At 43.3% G+C, this 19,098-nt stretch overlaps 1 protein-coding gene and 1 long non-coding RNA gene across 2 annotated transcripts in view; one reads left to right on the top strand and one right to left on the bottom strand.

Moving 5' to 3' along the window:
- The window catches only part of LOC116099375, a 5,414-nt gene extending 3,038 nt beyond the window's left edge, over positions 1 to 2,376 (top strand). Inside the window, exon 2 of the long non-coding RNA XR_004122236.1 lies at positions 2,134 to 2,376. This is a non-coding gene — a long non-coding RNA (uncharacterized LOC116099375). The remainder of the gene's footprint in view (positions 1 to 2,133) is intronic.
- The window catches only part of Lmcd1 (LIM and cysteine rich domains 1), a 61,251-nt gene extending 44,574 nt beyond the window's left edge, over positions 1 to 16,677 (bottom strand). Inside the window, exon 1 of the mRNA XM_031382832.1 lies at positions 16,468 to 16,677. Coding sequence (XP_031238692.1) covers positions 16,468 to 16,509 — 42 coding nt within the window. The 5' untranslated portion in view covers positions 16,510 to 16,677. The remainder of the gene's footprint in view (positions 1 to 16,467) is intronic.
- Positions 16,678 to 19,098: the final 2,421 nt, after the last annotated feature.

The following is a 19,098-nucleotide window of genomic DNA, read 5'->3' as shown; positions in this document are numbered from 1 at the left end:
GGCCTCGAACTCAGAAATCCACCTGCCTCTGCCTCCCAAGTGCTGGGGTTAAAGGCCTGTGCCACCACCACTCGGTTGATTTTTCCATTTTAATTATACTTTCGTATTTTTGGACACAGGATCTCATATGTCACAGACTGGCTCTGTAGCTGCAGGTGACCCTGGACTTTAGACCGTCTTCACCTTCTGGGTGCTGGGATTACAGGTCTCCACCACCATATTCAGCTTTATTATATGTTTTGTATAATAGTGTTGAGAATAAAACCTAGGACCATTCGTATAGTGATGCAACCCTACTACTGAACTAATCTCTGGTCCTTTTCATCTTTAAAAGTGAATTATAGTCTTTATCAGCTTTATGGGGTGGATGTTAAGAATTACACATGATAACACATGTGAGATGTTTTGAAAAACACAAAGTGTTTTGGAGATCAGGGAGAAATCAAACATCAGCTGTTTACAGAACCCTGTCTTCCTCCTTTGTGGACTTTGTATTCTACATACCATCTGTGTGACTTATCTACTTATTTATAGTTACACAAATCGCTTTTTGAAAACTTGTTTCTTGAAAAATAACTTTACCCATGAAGTGTATTTAAAATAGAAGGCAGCCATAGACATAGCAAATGGGAGCTGGAGAGCAGGTTCAGCCGTGAAGAGCACATGTCTACTCTTTTAGACGACCTGAGTTTGCTTCCTAGAACCTACATGATAGCTTGCAAACATCTGTACCTCCACTTCTAGGGAACCGAACTGTCTTTTCTGGCCCCTGGTGGGTATTCAGACATGCAGGTAGATAAACTATCATATACCCAAACACTTAAAAATAGATAAATATTTTAAAAATTACAGCAAATAATGAAATGGCTTTGTTAAATTCTGATTGTATGAAATTACCTTCTTAACACTTTGGGTTTGTGCACTGTGACTTTAATATGAATCTGGATGTTTGAGAAGTTAGAAATTCTGGAAGGAGGTTTTCTCCCTGATAGACTCAGAAGGATTTGAGATCTGAAAAGGGAGGTAGGTTCTGGCTAATGTTCATGTCTGTGTTGACTGAATTCAACCCATGACCAAATTAATGTCCTAGACTTTAGAACTTTGAGAACACACCAGGAAAGAAGGGAAGACCTAGGGTTGAATTTCCTATTCTTAACCTTCATCAATGATTGAATCTGAAACTGAAACCACTATTTCATCCCCTGAGCCTTATATTACCCCCTGTAAAAGCAGGTATTTGTAAAAATAAGGAAAACTATGGCCTGGTGTAATGCATGGCCCATCACCTATGCTACACAAGAGAGGTCAATAGACTTTATATAAAAACAAGGACTCTAGTTTAGCTTTTCACATGGAGAGGAGGGCAGGGTTGAGGAGCCTGGGCTCTGAGGAATAGGAGATGGCTGATCATAGACTAAGAAGATGGTTTGGTGACATTTCTTTACCAGTAAAGAGAAGAAGAAGGCTCTTGCCTAGATTATGGGATGCCCAAAGTACAAAATGTAGGAAAAAATAAGACAATGAAAGTAATTACTTGTAGCATTTTAAGTTTTTTGGTATGTGTGTGTGATGGGTGTTTATGGATATATAGGTATGTGTGTGTGAGAGAGAGGGGAGAGGGGAAGGGAGAGGGAGAAGGAAAGGGAGAAGGAGAGGGAGAGGGAGAGGGAGAGAGAGAGCTCACAGAGGATACCCTACAGCATCATTTCTCAAGTACTGTCACCTTATGTTTGAGATGGGGGTCTCTCATTAGCCCCCAACTTTCTAAGTAGGCTAGGCTAGCTGGCCAGCAAGCCCCAGAGATCCAGCTGTTTCTGCCTCCCCAGTATGGAGATTATAAAAGCATGCAAACATATCTGGTCTTTTTTAAAAAACATGGGTTCTGCGGATTGAACACAGGCTCTCATGCTTACACGAACCAAATGAGTGATCTCTGCACCCTACACTTTTTAAAGTGATATTTTGAAACACCAGCTAGCAGAGCAATTTCACCCAGCAAAAATTTTAATAGAGTTATCCATGCTTTCAAAATACTATTCACCATAGTCAGTGTGGTATTGAAGGCTTGGCTAAAGTTATAAAGCACTAAGCCGCAGCATTGATACTAAGTTTTGCTTTTTTTTTTCTTTAAAGAATGGAATGCCAGCTCAGAGTCTTCACGATAAGAAGAAATACTATGGTCCAGAGCCTTCTTAACATCTCCTGCACTTCAAAGACTCTGCAATTGGCAGTGATTCTAATGTTTTCCTAAGCTTGGTCAAGGTGGCTACAGAAAGACAAACGTCCACAAATCCTCACAGATGGAAGTTTTCCACTGGCCTATTTTGGTATAAATATTCATCAAGGGCTAGAAAATTAAACTAGATATGGGTCTGAGCTAGGAGCGGTTTGGCCTCAATTTCAGCCAGCTTTCAGTCATTCCTCAGGAGGGCCAGATCTTCTGAGATGTGAGTGCTGTTGTTTGGAGACCAGGTCCAACTGTCTCTCCAGCCTATGGAAATCCCTGGTTTGTCTCAAGGGACCTTTGGCTGGAGAGCAGGGGGTGGGGGGCTGGTGAATTCACAGGAAGGCCCAGGTTGGTTCTTTGGAAACTGGAAATATATCAAGGTGTGGCTTGTCTGCATCCTGCAACGACTGTTTTGGAAGATAAGTTTGAGGGAAGATAATCAGATTTCTGATGCATTTGTCAAAAATTCTGAGTCTGGTTTGGTATGCCACTCACTTTAGTTTTCTTTAGGTCTTAAGATGTCTCTTGGGTACCCTCAAGGGCAGACATCAAGGTATCTGTCTCCTGCATCTACTCCTGCATCTCACTCCCCCCTTTTTGGTTCTGGTTTTGGCTCTTCAATATAAAGGCCTAGGAGTCAACAGCACAGCCACATGGGGCCCCACGGAGGGAGAGAAGGGAGTGGTCTTCTTTCTCTCTTCCACATCTGTATCATACCATCTACTCTTATGTTCTATTTTCCCTCTTATCCTCTAAGGAATGGCTGTGTCTGTCAGGAGAAGGGGCAAAGCTGCTGTTCCCTTACTCTATTCATCTCTGTCTTTCTCTTACTTCTTGTTTGCCTTACTCTGCTCCATCCACCACACTGCCAAGCCCTTCCTGTGTGCTTCAATAACAGGGAGCACACAGAGGGGAATGAGGCCAGGTGGAGGATTTCAGCACAAACAGGATATTGTGGTGCAGGGATTAAAGCAAGCAAGACAACAATGGCAGATGTCCCCGGACTACTCTGAAGGTATATATGCTGAGCATATATACACATATATGCTCAGTAAGAAAACAGATGGGTGTTAGAAGTTCAGAAGACAAAGGGCCTGTTCTGAATTTCAGGCCTCATGGAAGATGGGTATACAGAGAACAAGGCCCTCTCTGCAAACAGGGGTGTGTGCAAGAAAGTTCTGTTTGGGGAACCAGTGGCAGATCATTCAGAGGAGGCTGGACACTGTCAGGTACATGACTGAAGAGGGACCATCAGAGAAATGGCAATGCTGGACTAATAGAAGGAAACTCTAAAAGCCCCAGTAGCACCTCCTTGAGACAGACTTCTTTAGTGTAGCATTCACCAGGCTGCTACAAGAACACAGCGTTCAGCCCCACTGTCCCCTGATCATCTATTCACAGGTCCATCTTCCTTATTCTTAAATGCTCTCTCTTCAAACCTTTAACAGAACTTCAAAGTAAAATTTATACAGAGCTTTCCCACATTGTTGCCTGGGTGAGTGATAGACGTACATGTGTGTGCACGTGTATTTGCCACGGTGTGCATGTGGATGTCAGGGGGCAGCCTTTTGTATTGATCTTCACCTTTTACCTTTTTTGAGACAGAGACCCCTGCTGTTCACTGCCATATTTGCTAGACTAGCTGGGCAGCAAGCTTCTGGTTCTCCTCGATCCAATTTCCACCTTCCAGAAGGATCGCAGTAATTGCAGATGTGTGTGTTACTGTGCCTGGCTTTAGAGTTTAAAAATATTCAAAAATCTCAAGTATTCACCTGATTACTTTATATGTGTATTCCCTAAAACCATTATCAGATAAAATACAGCAACCCTACATTCCACAAAGCTCCCAAGTGCCCCTTTCTTGGCAATAACCACTTTTTTAGAATGATAGCTAGTATTCTGTCTTTTATCCTTGTTCTATCTTTCCACTCTGTTCAGAACATTATACAGAAGAAATTCTATCGTATTATATAATTTCGCTTCTTAATTCCTCTATTCAAGATGTTTAAGATTACCCAGGTGGTTGCATACATTAAATTAAAAAAAAACAAAACTACTTAGCTTCTGTTATCTAAATATCCATTCTCAGGTTGATGAGGATTTGAATTATTTACAATCAAGGGCTTATGTAGATAAAAATCATTCCAGATACTCTTGTCTAAGTGTTTGTGATGGATATCCATGGTCCTTTCTCCTGAACATGTACATAAGAGTAAAACTGTTATAGGGTAGACAGATATTAAACCCCACAAGAAGCTACCAGCAGCTTCTAGTTGTAGTATTATTTTATATTCTCCCTGGCAACATCACGTGACTTCCAGTTTCTCCACTTCTTTCCCAGACTTGGTAATGTTTGTCTTAATTTCAGCATTCCACTGAGTATCCAACACAATCTCATTATGCTTGTACTTTGTATTTCTTGGAGAAATAATGATATCAACCACTCCCCAACCTTGTCTGCACATACAAGCTATGTAGGCCTCTTCTTTTGTGATATACATGGTCCAGCCTTCATTTTTAGGGACTGGAGATATGGCTTAGTGGTTTAGAGCACTTATTGCTATTGCAGAAGACCCAGGCTCTGTTCTCAGCACCTACATGGTAACTCCTCAACTATTTGGAACTCCAGTAGTAGGAGATATGATACCCTCTTCTGGTCTCTGCAAGCATCTGCATGTGCCATGGCACAACACTCATGTGCAGGTAGGTACCCATAAACATGCTAAAATAAAACAATTTTTTTAAAAAGTTGTCCATTGAGAACCAGTTTGTAGAAGTAATCTACACATCCTGGATACAACTTTCTGTCAAAAGCATCTATGTGTACAATACTTGGAAAACTTTCTATTTGTGAATAGTCTCTCACCTTTTTTGTGGTGTCTTTTAGTGAAAGCAAGATGATCTTGACAGACAGCTCTCTCATTTATTTACTGCATACTCCCTCCAGATGAGAAGTCACAGAGGTACCGTCTTGACTATAGTGTCACTTTTCTAAGTATTTCAGATAGCAATAAACTATGACCACTCTACAATTAAGAAATATGTTGGCCAGGGACTTGGGAGATGGCTTAGCTGGGATGGTGTTTACTGTGCAAGCATGAAGGTTCGACTCTTAGCACACACATAAAAAAGCTGGGCTTGGTGGTGCATGCTTCTCAGCACTGGGGAAGTGGAGACAGTGCTCACTGCCCTACTTGTGCATACACATGTACACATATACACACGCCCCCCCATATGCATTCATGCACAAATCTGAACACACACTTGGATGCACACACACTTGGATACACACAGACTTGAATACACACACACACAGAAAACCTCTACTGTCGCTATTACTATGCTTTAGTAAGACTTCTTTCGTTCCTCAGTCTGCTCAGGTTTTGTGTACACAGCTTCCTCACCTTTTTGTTAAACTGGGAACAACAGTGCTGAGTTTTCTTAAGTATTACCCAAGAGTGTGGGAGGTTTTCTCTTAGTAATTCACTAGCACTTACTGTCCTCTGTATAGCTTTTTCCGTCATAAAAGTCCTTTTTCAAGAATAGGATTGTTGGTGGTATATCAGCACATGATGATAGATGGAGAGACTATGCTTCCCACACAGAGAAATAACACTACTCACAAACGGGGTCTCTGGACCAAACTTAAAGGAAGTCTAGGGGCCCATGTCCCTCAGCTGAAGACTTATGTTAGGGCTCTGAGAACTGGGAAGTGACCCTGAAAATGGAAGCCTCATCTTTCCACCTGACCAGTGTGGAAGCCTTGGCAGAAGAACTGGAAATGAACTTTCAGGAAACAACTGGTCGTTCAGTTTTGAGCTGACCCTGGAAGCAAAGAGAGCTACTGTGGAAAAGCTTCAGAGACAGAGATTCTAGCTCAAGAGAAGGAAGAACTATTTAAGGATTAGAGATGTTAACAAACAAACACAAAAACAGATTTATTCAGGAGGCAAAAATATTCTCATCACTGCCCACTTCATTCTGCATTGAAAGTTCTGACCATGGAGATTAGGACAAAAATAGTGTTTTGCTTTGTCTTTGAAGCAGGGTTTCATGTAGCCCAAGTGGACCTCAAACTTGCTTTTTTAGTTGAACTTCTATCTCTACCACATGAGCCACCACACCTGGTTTATGCACTGCAGGGCTTTATATAGGCAAAGCAAGCTCATGGCCAACTGAGCCATATACCTAAGTGCTATAGTACCTGATTTCTCTGTGTCCTCTTCCTCCTCCTTGTTTCAATACTGGGGATGAACCTGGGGCCTTGTCCGTGCTAGATAAATATTCTCTCCCTGAACTATTAGCATGCCTACCAACTAGCTTTGGGATTGTGAACAAGTCATTTGGCCTTGCTGGGCCTGTGGTCTTGCCCATTCAACAAAAAGCTGAGACTCTCTAAGGACTTTCCTACAAAAATTAATTTTAATTGTTCAAGTGCAGAGCATGAGCATTTTCCCCTGTGTTGGTCCTAACTCTGGGCCCTAGGAAAGGTGGAGGCAGTTATGAAAAGCCTAATTAGCAACAAATCTTATTCTGGAGCTGTGTTTTCCTCCTGGGCTGTTGGGGCCTGCTGGCTGTGTGGGAAGACAGATGAGTTTCTCCATTAAATCTTATTCCTTCTTCAAGTCCTTGCAAATACAGCTATGATGACAGTGTTTTCATTTTCCACAAAACTTGGCAGCAAACCATTTGAAGGTTCCCCCCAGGTCTCATAATTACACAACGCTGCATGTAACTAACAAAAAAATCAAGAACAATCAACCTAGTGACATATATATATCAAGCCTTCAAAATTTCATTTGGCTATACCACCCGCCCTGAAATGCTTTAAGAAAGAATGCAGATTTTCAGAGCCAGTTGGAAATCTGAGGGAGGAACTATGTGAAAAGAAATCACCCTGAAGGAAGACTTTGAGTCTCAAGGACCAAGGTTCTGCCTCTTAGAAGGCTGATGCCATCTGCACGGTACATCAAGGCAGTTGCTCCATTGGCATCATGACCCTTCCAAAATATCCCAGCAGCCCAGAGGATCTTCACTGAGGAAAAGGATCAAGCTTTCAGATAACAGCTGGAGTGCAGGGCTACACTGCATGCTTTCGTCTATAGTGTGAGACAGCTGATATCCCTAAGATAGACAGCACGTGTGATGGGGAACATGAGTGTCAGATATAGGAGGCACAAAGTGGAACTGTGACCTGGTCCTTGTCCATCCTCATCTTTCAACACACAACTCCTGTTGCCATCTTGGGGAGGCTCCCTGGCCTCCCTGAGGAAGACTAAGGACTTCCTTTCCTGATCTTCCTCAGCATGACTTTTGATCCTCCAGTCAAGACACTGCCAAGCATAAGAATGTGTATATATGTGTGTGTATATATGTGCATGTATGTATACATATATATATATATACATATATATATATATATATGGTTTTTTTTGAGACAGAGTTTCTCTGTGTAGCCCTGGCTGTCCTGGAACTCACTCTGTAGAACAGGCTGGTCTTGAACTCAAAAATCCACCTGCCTCTGCCTCCCAAGTGCTGGGATTAAAGGAGTGCGCCATCACTGCCTGGTTTAGAATAATATTTTAAATGCTTAAATTAAAATCCCAAAGGAAACAATTACTGAAATGATATAAACACATAAATCCAGAGATGTGGTTTAGTAATATTACAGCTTTTAAAAAATTCATTACTAGTAAATAATGGTGTCTATCATCACTATATTTTCAGAGCAAGGGTGCATATAAATGGTATGTCCAATTTAACATAGCTAAATAATTACTGATATCCATTGGAATTTAAGGCCTGGGGCTCATTAACTTTCAGGGCCTTTGTCTCCATTCCTAATAGAAGAAAGACCTACCTTTTAATGAGAGATTAGAGATATAAAGATGCAATAGTTTTCCTCACAAAGTTGCCTGGTAACACAGTTGTAGTGACATAGCTCTCATTGAAAACCACACCCTCTAAGTATTGAGGGATACAGTTTAGTGGTAGAAGACTTGTATAGAATGCTCAGGACCATCAATCTATCAGTAAAATTTCAAAATTATCTCCCTTACACAATTTCCTACCCACTGTCCCTCTCATTAGAGTCAAGTCCCCTTAGGTAGGAATCTTGATGGCTACAGAGCAGGCTGAGATAGAGAGCATAGGAGCCTTGGGAGGTGTGTGGCTGTCCTCCAGAATAGGGACAAAACTAGGATCTTCTTTCCTTCCACCTCCTGTAGCCAGCATATTTCTTGAGCCAGTCATCTTGGTAGTGAATCAATAACTAGAAACACCACTTAGTCATGTGGCCCAAATAGATGCTATCTTCTTAAGGACAGGTTTCTTATAGGCCATTACTCATGTAGTAGCCCTTTCCCTGTTATTTTACCCTTTGGTGTCCCTGAAATCAACATAATGAAAAAATACAACCCAGGGTTCAGCAGTCTATGAGGATATGTACTCGGCACAGACAACTGGTTTATATTCGTATAAGCATTAATGCTAAAACTAGATACTAGTTGGATGTGGAAGCTACTTTTTAACTCTCTTTCTCATGGTTGCTAAGAGTCTTGTTTAGGATATAAAAGGTGGGCAAAGAATTGACCCATTCCACTGTCACAGAGAAGAAGCATATCTAGGTTTCTCTGAAGGTGTACAGTCTCTGGAGATATGAGGATGTCTAGGCAAAGAGTGTGTGTGTGTGTGTGTGTGTGTGTGTGTGTGTGTGTGTGTGTGTTAGGTGGGAGGTCAAGTAATACATAGAATCTGGAACACCAACATTGTTGCACTTTTCTCTTACCATATAAAGAATGAATTCCACCAGATTCAAGTTTTCAAGGCAGGAGTCTCAGAGCTTTTGTATTCATTGTATGAGAAGATAGTGGGTGGAGCCTAATAAATGTTAAACAAATATTTGTTCAGGAAGAGAGAAGTGAAGTTCACTCCACTTTATAAGCAAGGTATCTAATGGTAAGTGCCTGGATAAGATTACAAGGGTGAGGCTGGACAAGGTGAAGGCTGCTTTTGAAAGGCAGGCCATGAAAGATCCGAGATGAACTGCTTTGCTATCCCCATGATTTTGCATATGGCATGGCTTGAACTTATTTATGGCTGGATCAAGTTTAGCTACAAAGAGAAGGTCCTGCAATTGGATATCTTAGAAGTTGCCACATGTGATGTAGGCAAACTGAACTTGCTCTTTCAACATTCCAGTGCTTAATGACCTATGAGATTTTTGCTTTGTGATGCTGAGAAGAAATGCCAGTGGCATCGGGGAGATGTATTTATTGCTTACTTTACCTCATTAAACTATCATTTACATGTAAAATTACTATTAGCCTGTGTTCTAAAATGAGGGATCAGAGGTCCAGCAAGGATGAGTAACTTGGCAAAAATTGTGGACCTGGTAAACAACTGAATTAGGTTTTATCTCTAGATCACTACACTTGCAATATGTGGATTTCTTCCCACTCCATGTGTGCATGTGTTTGTATTTGTATATGCACATATATAGAGAGGCAAGGGGAATAGATATAAAGTATCTTCTTTAGCCACTCGCTGCCTTATTTTATGCGACAAGATCTCTTATTGGGATTAAGGGCTCACCAAGTTGTCTAGGCTGGGTGGTCACTAAGTCCCAGAAACCTCTGGTCGATGCTTAGGACAGTTATAGGATTAAAGGAGAGTACTACCATTTAACTCTACTCAACTTGTAGGGACAATGGTTCATCCACATTTATCTCCATAGACAATATTTTAAAACATCCAAATGTTTTAAAATAGGAGAGAAAATTTTTAATCCATGAACAAATAAAGTGGATTTGTAATAGCTACCTGGGGCTGGACACCCATAGTCTTTGTCTCTTCAAAATAGAGAATGGCCAAATAGGGCTTTTAATTCTTCACCCCACCCCCTTGAGCAATATTACTTCCTTTTAAAGCATGTCCTGTGGGAGCCTGGTCTGTGGCTTTCTTGTCATGATTCATATATTACTGGGCAGACCATGAGTCAAGCTGACCAAGCATGTTGAGATGGACATTTCTCAGGGAAGCTTATCACCACACTAACACTGCCTGGAATATTTGGATCTAGTATGTATATGATTTGTTTTTAAGAATCAGGATAATATGGTAATAATGTGATTGCTCGAATGGTTTCTGTACCAGATTCTTGCCCATAGGATATCATCAGCCTTCTAGAAAAGTAGGAAGAATATAGAAAGTTTCTGTTGTATCCCCAGAAATAGCCTTGGCTTGATGTGGATGACAATTCTGGTGCTACTCACACATATCTGAGGAGAACAGAATCCTGGTGGCATTGGGCAAATGCTAAGCAGTTGTGCCCAGTGAGTTTACTTAATTTATGTGTGAGACTTATAGTAATAGTCATCCCCTTTGTCCTCCAGATTTGTGCTCTGAATAAATGAGCTTAGGCTGTGTGTTCTGAGAGACTGGTTTTGACATCTTAGCCGGTCATGTCAGGCAAACATTTAAACTTGGAGTCTAACTTTACTCATATGTGGACCACTGCTGTCTTCTTTTGGTAGTTCTGAAGGCTAATCATAATGATATCAGAGCACATTTCAGGCATCCTGAGTATCCCGGAGGGGTGTATACCCTTTTCCTCTTTTGATTTTTTTTTCCCAAACTTGTCTGTCCTAACAAAGAACAGGCTGGGAGGAAGGAACTCAAACAGTTGATAATAAGAAGAACAAATAAAGACCTTTAGAGAGAGGATATAAAAGTGAACAGGTTCATTTCTAGTATAAAAGAAGTAGACTCCAGCTACAAAGTTGATGTAAGAATTTTACAGAGCTTTGGGATTGCATTGTCATTTCTGATTTTATAAAATCCAGGATCTGGGCTGATGAAGTGGCTCAGCAGGTAAAGGCACTTGCTGTCAAGCCAAATGACTGGAGTTTGATCCCCAGAACCTTCAGTGGAAGGAGAGACAAAGTTGTCCTCTGACAGGTACCATATCATGCACACACACACACACACACACACACACACACACACACACACACTAAATAAATAAATGTAATAAAAAAAACCCACCAAATGTCTGCCTCAAGTATCTAAGCTTAGAAACCAAATATGTGTCAACTATTAAAAACAATCTTGATACCCATGGGCCCCTACTTCATCCTTAGCTCTTAGAGAAATTCCACAGATGGCATTTTTTTTTTTTTTTGAGTTCCAATAAACTTATGCTGTTGACATACATGACACCAAGCATGTCTAGGACACCAAAAATGTCCCAAGTGCAGTCAAGGAAGCCCCCTGATCTCGAGGGAATCTCATAGAAGTGGCTTTTGGCCCCACACCTGTCAAGGCGGTGGCAGCTGCTGACCAAATACTCCTCCTGTATGTACAGTGGAAGAAGACGAATAGTTTTAAAGGAAAATGACGAAGAACAACAGTTGTATTTTCCTCTGGGATGTTCTAGAAGCCTCTGGATAATTCTGCTTTCCTGAGAATGGAGTGCTGGGTCTATTTCTCCGTAACTCCTTGTTTAGGAAGATGATCTGACATAAAAGAAAGAGAAGAGGGATGGAGGGGAAAGGCAACTGGATTTTACCCAACTTCTTGCCAGTTAGAAAAATGACCTGTGCATAGGCCTCCAGCAAAGAAATGCCTGGAATCATAATAACGATTATTTGTTAATTAGTTAATTAATTGATTTTGTAGTGCTTGCAATAGCATCCAGGGTCTCAAAAGTGCTAGGCAAGTATTCTACCTCTGAGGTACATCTTAAGCCCACCTCATGCCTTTACTAACTGCAGTGAGTCAACCAACTGCCAGAGAAATGAATGTTTAAATGTTGTTGGGTAAGGGGTGGTGAGATAAGAGTGCTTCATGTCTGCCATGAATCACAGCAAATCTCTGTTGCATTATACACAGGCTATTTTGAATATGTGAGTAGGAAAGATAGGGTGATTCTCCTCCCTTGGAATCCAGTCTCAAGCCTCTTCTGGAATGAAATTGGCTCACTATCGTCTCCCGAAAGTGCCCAGAGTACAGACATGAAAGAGACACGAAGGAGCTGGGTGGTCTGGCTCTCTGCTTTGCTGAGTTCAGCCTGTCTGGCCCTGCCTCAGCACCCCTGCAGTCCATATGACTAGGGGATCCTGCTCCCACAGCAGATGGTGGCTCATACTGTGCTGTGGCTTACCTGTGACCTCCTGACTGAGCCTGTTCAGATATATCTACATGTCAGGATGAGCATCTGCCACATGCAGAATAATTCTCTGAAAAAGACTTAGATAAGGCTGGTGAAAGGGTTTTCCCTACCAGCCTCACCAACTGAACTTAACCCTTTGAACTCACAGTGGAAGGGAGAACTGACTCCCAGAGTTTGATCCCTCACCTCTACACGTTTGCTGTGGCACACATGGATGCAAGCATGTGCTCTCTCTTCCCGCTCTTTTTGGGGGCAAGTTGCTTTGTACACCTATGGGCATGCCTTCAATGTGTTGGCTATTAAGGTCTTCAAGTGACAGGTTAACATGTTTTTAAGGAAAAAAAAACTCTTAAGCTCTTGCTGTTTCTTATCTCTTACCCTCACCTCTTGCTCCCTCTCTCCCCCTCCCTTCCCCCTCTCTCCAATGTAACCAAGGCTAGCCTCTACTTTCTTCTCTCCCCCCCCCACCGTTCTCTACAATAAAGCTCAACAAACCAAACCAAACCAAACCAAACCAAACCAAACCAAACCAAACCATGTTTTTAAGGCTGAGAGAGCCAATGACGATTCTTGAGAATCCTTGTTTATGTTGAACTAGCCTGCCTAAGCCACGTGCGAGAAAGTCTGCACACAGCAGGAATCAGAGGTGAAAACAGGAAGGCTTTGGACAGAGCAGAGGACTAACCCTGGGCACAGGCTGGCTAGGAAGGATGTAATGGGGAGATATGTAGAGAAAGATGCCTAATTGAACCTGGACATGCACTTGGATATCTTATCACTTAGTGTTCCTTTGGTATTGTGTTAAGGAGCAAAGAAAGAAAAAGAAAAAGAGAGTCCTTTGGAGCCAGGACGTTGGCACTGCAGCAGCATGAGCAAATCTTGAGGCTCTTTGTCTGATCTAATCTTACAAGGAGCTCCTGGCCATCAGGGGATCTCTAAGAGCCCATTGGCTTCTAGACACCTTCTCAGCCAACTCTGGTCAGTAGTTTGACTCTTTCAAGCTTCAGTTTTCACATCTAAAAGGTGAGAAAGAGTTCCTCCACGCCACTAACTCTCTCTATATCCGTGTGTGTGTGTGTGTGTGTGTGTGTGTGTGTGTGTGTGTGCATAAGTGGTTGCAATAGCCTAAGACCAACCTTGGATATTTTTCCTCCAAGGCCATATACTTTATGTTTTTGGAACAAGGTCTCTCACTGGAACCTGGAAGTCATCAAGTAGGCTAGGCTGGTTGGCCAATAAGTCCTAGGGATCTGTCTTAGTGCTGAGATTACACATATTGCCATTGCTCTTTTTGTGGGTGCTAAAGGTTGAACTCAAGTCCTTAGGATTGTGTGGAAAACACTTTCCCAGTCTAAGGGCTGATTTTCTCCAAATGCTCATATGCTGAGCTTTTAATATACACCATCTTGCTGAGTATCCCAAGCACCGTGAGACATTAACACCACTATTGCCTCTTCAGTTTTCAGAAGCTTTTAGGACACCAACATAGAAGTTAGATTCCTTGTCCTAGTATTTGGATAGTAAGTGGTGGAGCTAGGATTTGAACTCAGATCTGATGCCAAAGCCTGTGGCAGTACACAGAATTTTTAATAAGCATCTGAAGGACAAATTTATCCTGGTGATTGGTTCCACCTAGAGACAGGTATTTGAGAATGTTGGCAATTTCACCATGCTCAGGGACCGGCCTGTCCTGGGGAGTAATCTCCTTTCCCAAGAGAAAAGCAAATAATGGCTCCAGAGCAGTCAGTGGCTTGGGACTGTCCCACTCTCTGCCCCTGTGGGCAAGAGTGTGCATCCCACAGACAGAGGGTGACAGTCTGGGCTCAGTCACATGATCTCCAAGACTACTCTAGTTTGGGATTTTATATTTTCTCTTGAAGACCGTGTATGATTTCCCAGTTGCTGGGGATTCCCACCCTTCCCAACTCTTGGGGGACAGGGCAATGGGGACACTATGAAATCCATGTTAAGCCCTTTCACATTTTGTAAATAGGTCTTTTGCAGTCTGAAAATGGTTTAGAATGTCTAAGTGCGGTTACTCTCCCTGAAGCCAAATGTTATAATCCCCACCAACTGCTGATTTTTAAAGTAAATATGCAATAAACTCTTTTCAGATTTTTGATAGGATGCAGTATTTATCAGAGCTGTGCCATTTGGCAAGGCTCTCTTGGGTTCCCTTTCCTTCCCTCCACTCTTTAGGTTGAAGACATTGGTTAATCCACCCCCTTGGTGATCTTCCCCAGTGGTAGAAATTCCAAGAGGTAAAAAATACCCACCCTTTCATCTTTGCCCACTTCATTCTTTCTCTAAGCCTGTAATTGGATCTAAATGGAAAATAAAACCTTCACAGGCCAAGGAAGTTGGCAGCAGACAGAGAAATGAAGAGGAACATGTTCCATCTCTAATCCAGAGAATCACACCCTCCTATGCAAGGCACAGTAAAAAACAAGGCTTTCTCCAAGCGTGGCCTGGGCTCTTGATGAAGGGGAGGGATCTTTATAGGCTCCATCCCACATTCTAAGATGTTAACCTGCTTATAGCAATACACTCCCAAAGCATTTGACCCATCTAAGGACAGTGGAATGCAGTCACCATCCCTGAAGTCTGGTACTTTGGCTGAATTTGAGGCAGTAGTCCAAACAGACCATACCACAGTGCTACAAACAGGAAGATAATCCCATGTGCACCCTAAGCCATCACTGCAGGCTTAGCTAGTCTCCACTCTAAGTTGTTGTTTTCTGAGTGTCACTGTGAGCATGTGGTACGCATGCTAGACTGGAACAGAGATGAGCAACAATGAGGTCTGTCCTCAAACACGTAGGGAAAATGCAGAGCAGGAAGAGTGAAGAATGCATGTACTTAGAGACTAGGGGGTATCCCCCGCACTCAGGTCTCAGTGCTGTGTGAATTCGGGAGGAGAGATGACACTTGATTCTGCAAATAGTCTGGTGAATGCATCAGGGAGATGCCCGGACTAAGTCTGATTGGATGCCATGTGCAGAAGGAATCACTAGGCTCAGGAGTTTGGGAGGGCAGGAGGTCTGGGGCTTCCTCTCTCCCACCTCTCTTCTTCCTGCCCTCTCCAATCTCTTTCTCTTTCCTTTGCTTTTCTACCTCCCACTAAATGTCAGCAAAGGAGAACTTTGCCCTGCAAGATTAAATATTCTGAAAGCATAGCTTAATAATTACTGCTTAGGGATATTAACCTACACTATCAAGATTGCTATTAAAAGTACTGGTTCTTTCCTCCCTACATTATAGATAGGGAAAGAGCTGCTAAGAATATGGCTTTATTGCTGTTGTACAGCCAGATGCAGGGCCAGGGTTTGAACACCTACGTCCCCTGGAGCCACCTCTCTGTGACTCTATACCTCTCATTTCATCGTCTGGAAAGAGTCATTGCTGCTTTCCCGTTCCTAACCCTTCTCATAGCCCAGCCTTCTGCTTTCAGAGTGCCTCAGGTAAGCAGGCAGCCAGTTTAGAGCTATAGGCACAGCTGCTGGCCCCGCCTGCAGCAATTTACCCGTGACCTTCTGGGCTCTGGGCCAGCCCTTCTTGAAAGGGAAATGTGCAGACCCTGGAGACAGAAATTAGTTCCCCTGAGCTGGAATGGCTGCCACTGCCAACTACACCAAAAGGAACTGTTCTGTGTGCTGGGGAAACCACACAACTCCGGGAGGGTAGCGAAGGGGGAGGTGCTGCATCACAGTCCCCCAACTTTCACTAAAGGCACATCAGGATGTTGGGGGGTAGAGGCAAGGGAAAGCCAGGACATTTCCCATGACCACAAATAAGCATCTACTCCCTCCCCCAAAATTTTAACTTTAGTTCACCTTAATCAGCATCAATAGAGAACTAAGACTCAGTGCAAATACTTTCTTAACAATGGCTTTAAGAGAAGAGTAATTTGGGGGATAAGCCTGTCACCTCAAATAAGTATTGCCACCTATTCTGTTTTCTGTGAGTTCTGTGGATTTGATGCAACCAGTAAGGTGTGTCCCTGGGTACTCAGTGCGTCTGAGAGCAATGGGGACCGAAGAATACAGGAATACAGAGGGATCTCGCTCACCTTTTGCACTCCAGGGTTGAGGTCCTTAGCCACCTTTGCCATCCTGCCGGTGCAGAAACCTGGCTTCTCAGGCGGGAGCGAGAGGGCGCGCGCCGCCTGGACAGCGCTGCTGAAGGGCCAAGTTCAGGTTCCTTTGCCTGAATCCAGCGGGTAGCTCTGTACTTAGAGCCGCGCTGCCGCCCGCTTTAATTGGAGAGCGGGGCTCCCTCTAAAAAGTGGTCAGCCAATGCGCGTGGGCGCCCACTCGAGGCCAGCCAATCAGAGCAAAAAGCTGCACCCCTCCCTTAGGGTGGCCTCTGCAGGGAGGCTGAGAACTTGGCTAAACTCTACCCTGACGTCAGTTTAGCCGGCTGCCCTGCCACCTAGGGCTCACATCTGTCCCCTAGGCGGCAGGAATCCCTCCCCACGCCCTTCTCCTTTAAAGGGCAAGGAGCAGAGGGAGGGGCAGAGGAGACCCAGGCAGATCCATTCAGGTCAAAAGAGAGAGCAAATTGGAGAGCCAAGGTATTTTTAGAGAGCTGGGTCCAAAAATAAATGCTGAGCAGTGCTCTCTGCCCGCCTCTTCCCCCTTGTCCCAAGGGTGCGCGGGGCAGGTGGTCTCCCGAAGCCTCAGCTGACCCTCACCTGGGTAAGGTCTCTAGCAACCAGAGAGAAAAGACTCTAGTAAATTATCATTTCTTAAAAACAACAAAAAAGTTTTAAAAAGTTTAAAATAATCTTTTTAAAGACTTGTTTAAACTTCTCAGAGGAAAAAACACAATCTTTATTTTCTGTTTGTGTGTGTGTGTGTGTGTTTGTGAGAGAGAGAGAGAGAGAGAGAGAGAGAGAGAGAGAGAGAGAGAGAGAGAGCGCATTTGTGTGGAGGTCAGAGAACGACTTGTGGACATCAATTCTCTCCTTCCACCATGTGGGCTCCCAGCATGGAACTGGCTTGGCAGCAAATACCTTTACCCAGGGAGCCGTTCCCACATTATAGCTTCAAAATTATTATTATGATTTTAATTGGGAAGACAAGAAGAGATAGTTGTGTTCTGCAATAGGACTTGACTTAGTCTGAAAAGGTGAGATCAGAACTGGCCCCAGGGAATGGAGCTTGAGACTGTAAAGGATATACTGTGAAAATCAGTAATTAGGTCTTGCAAGTCCGGATGAGCAAAATCTATCTGTTTCTCATCCTTGGAATGAAGTATCCATGGAACTTCTAACAATGGTTTCTGTGAGTTGGCCAGGTTGTTTGCTCCTGAGTCCACGTTGCTCTGGTAGGCAGCTCTTCTGCCTTGGATTCTCCTGCCCCCAGAGAATACAGCACAGGCATCCAGAACAATCCTGCTTCATCTGTCACGAGGTGAGGTGGTTTTTCTACAACCTGCATGGGCTAGATCTCCTGCCAGAAACCAGGGCTCCAGTGGGTTAAAGTGAAAGATTGGCTCTAGGAGATCCAATCAATATTGATCTTAAAGTATATCCTTTAGTCTTCTAATCAGAGACTTCCTATTGCTGAATATTTAACCTGTCATCCTCTTCGGGAATCTCAAATCATCTCCAGCCCTTTCTACCCAAACTGTGATTCCCTTTTCAGACTCTTGGGAAAGGCTTCCCATTGGTGACCTTCCTATATTTCTTTCTCATAGGTGTCTGCTACAATTAGTTTGGCTAACTTTGACTTTTGTTTTTGTACCTTTGACTACAACCATCAAGCATATAAGGGAAGCTCAGAGCACATTAGTTGGATAGATGAATGGTTGGATGGATGGATGAATAAAGATCTAGAGATCTAGTGCTGAGTGTGTGTGTTTGTGTGTGTGTGCATTCACAAAGAGGCCAGAGGACATCGTTGGTCCTTGTAAAGCTCCAGCCACCATTGATCAGGACTCTCATTGACCTGGACCTTGGCTGGTACATTAGGTTAGCTGGCTAAGCTGACTAGTGAGCTCCAAGGGATCCACCTGTCTCTGCCTCCCCAGTGCTGGGATTATGAGCATGCCACCACACCAAGCTTGGTTTACATAGGTTTGGTGATTGAGCCTAGATCCTCATGTTTGCTAGGTTAGCATTTTACCAACTACATGATCTCCCTTACTGAGATTCTGACTTTTTATTAACACCAATCAGGACAGGTGAGACCAGCAGAACTGGCACAAGTATACATTTTGTCCATTTTGTTCTAGCTGCCAAGGTGGACTGTGTGTGAAATGTTAGAACTTCACAGTGGTCAATAGAAGAGTGGCCCTGGATGGAAGCTTTCCCATGAGCAGCTCTCTCAGTAGCAGATCCTCAGAACAACCGTGATAAAGAGAGACATCATGCCAGAAGCTTTCATGTCTCTGAGCAAAGAGAACAGAAGCCAGAAGTGTAACAAAGGCAGGCTTTATCCCTTTCAGATGGGCAGAGTGATGTCACTGGCCACTCCTGACCCAGCCCCCCCCCCTTTGCCTCGTCTTCAGAAAACATTGTTCCAGGCAGGCATCCTAGTAGTTGCATTAACTTCACACCGTGTAGTTTCAGCTACAGATGCCCTTCTCTTCTCCTTACCTGTACCTCTGGCTCTAGGAACATTTAAGGATGCAGATGCCGTCCATGCCTTCTCAGAACTGGAGAACTGAGATGCTATTCTGGGTACCCCATCTTCTC

The sequence above is a fragment of the Mastomys coucha genome, unplaced genomic scaffold, assembly GCF_008632895.1.
Source record: "Mastomys coucha isolate ucsf_1 unplaced genomic scaffold, UCSF_Mcou_1 pScaffold20, whole genome shotgun sequence".
In the NCBI taxonomy this organism is placed as follows: Eukaryota; Metazoa; Chordata; class Mammalia; order Rodentia; family Muridae; genus Mastomys; species Mastomys coucha.
Note: the sequence above shows the minus strand (reverse complement) of the source record. Positions and strands in the feature narration are given on the sequence as shown.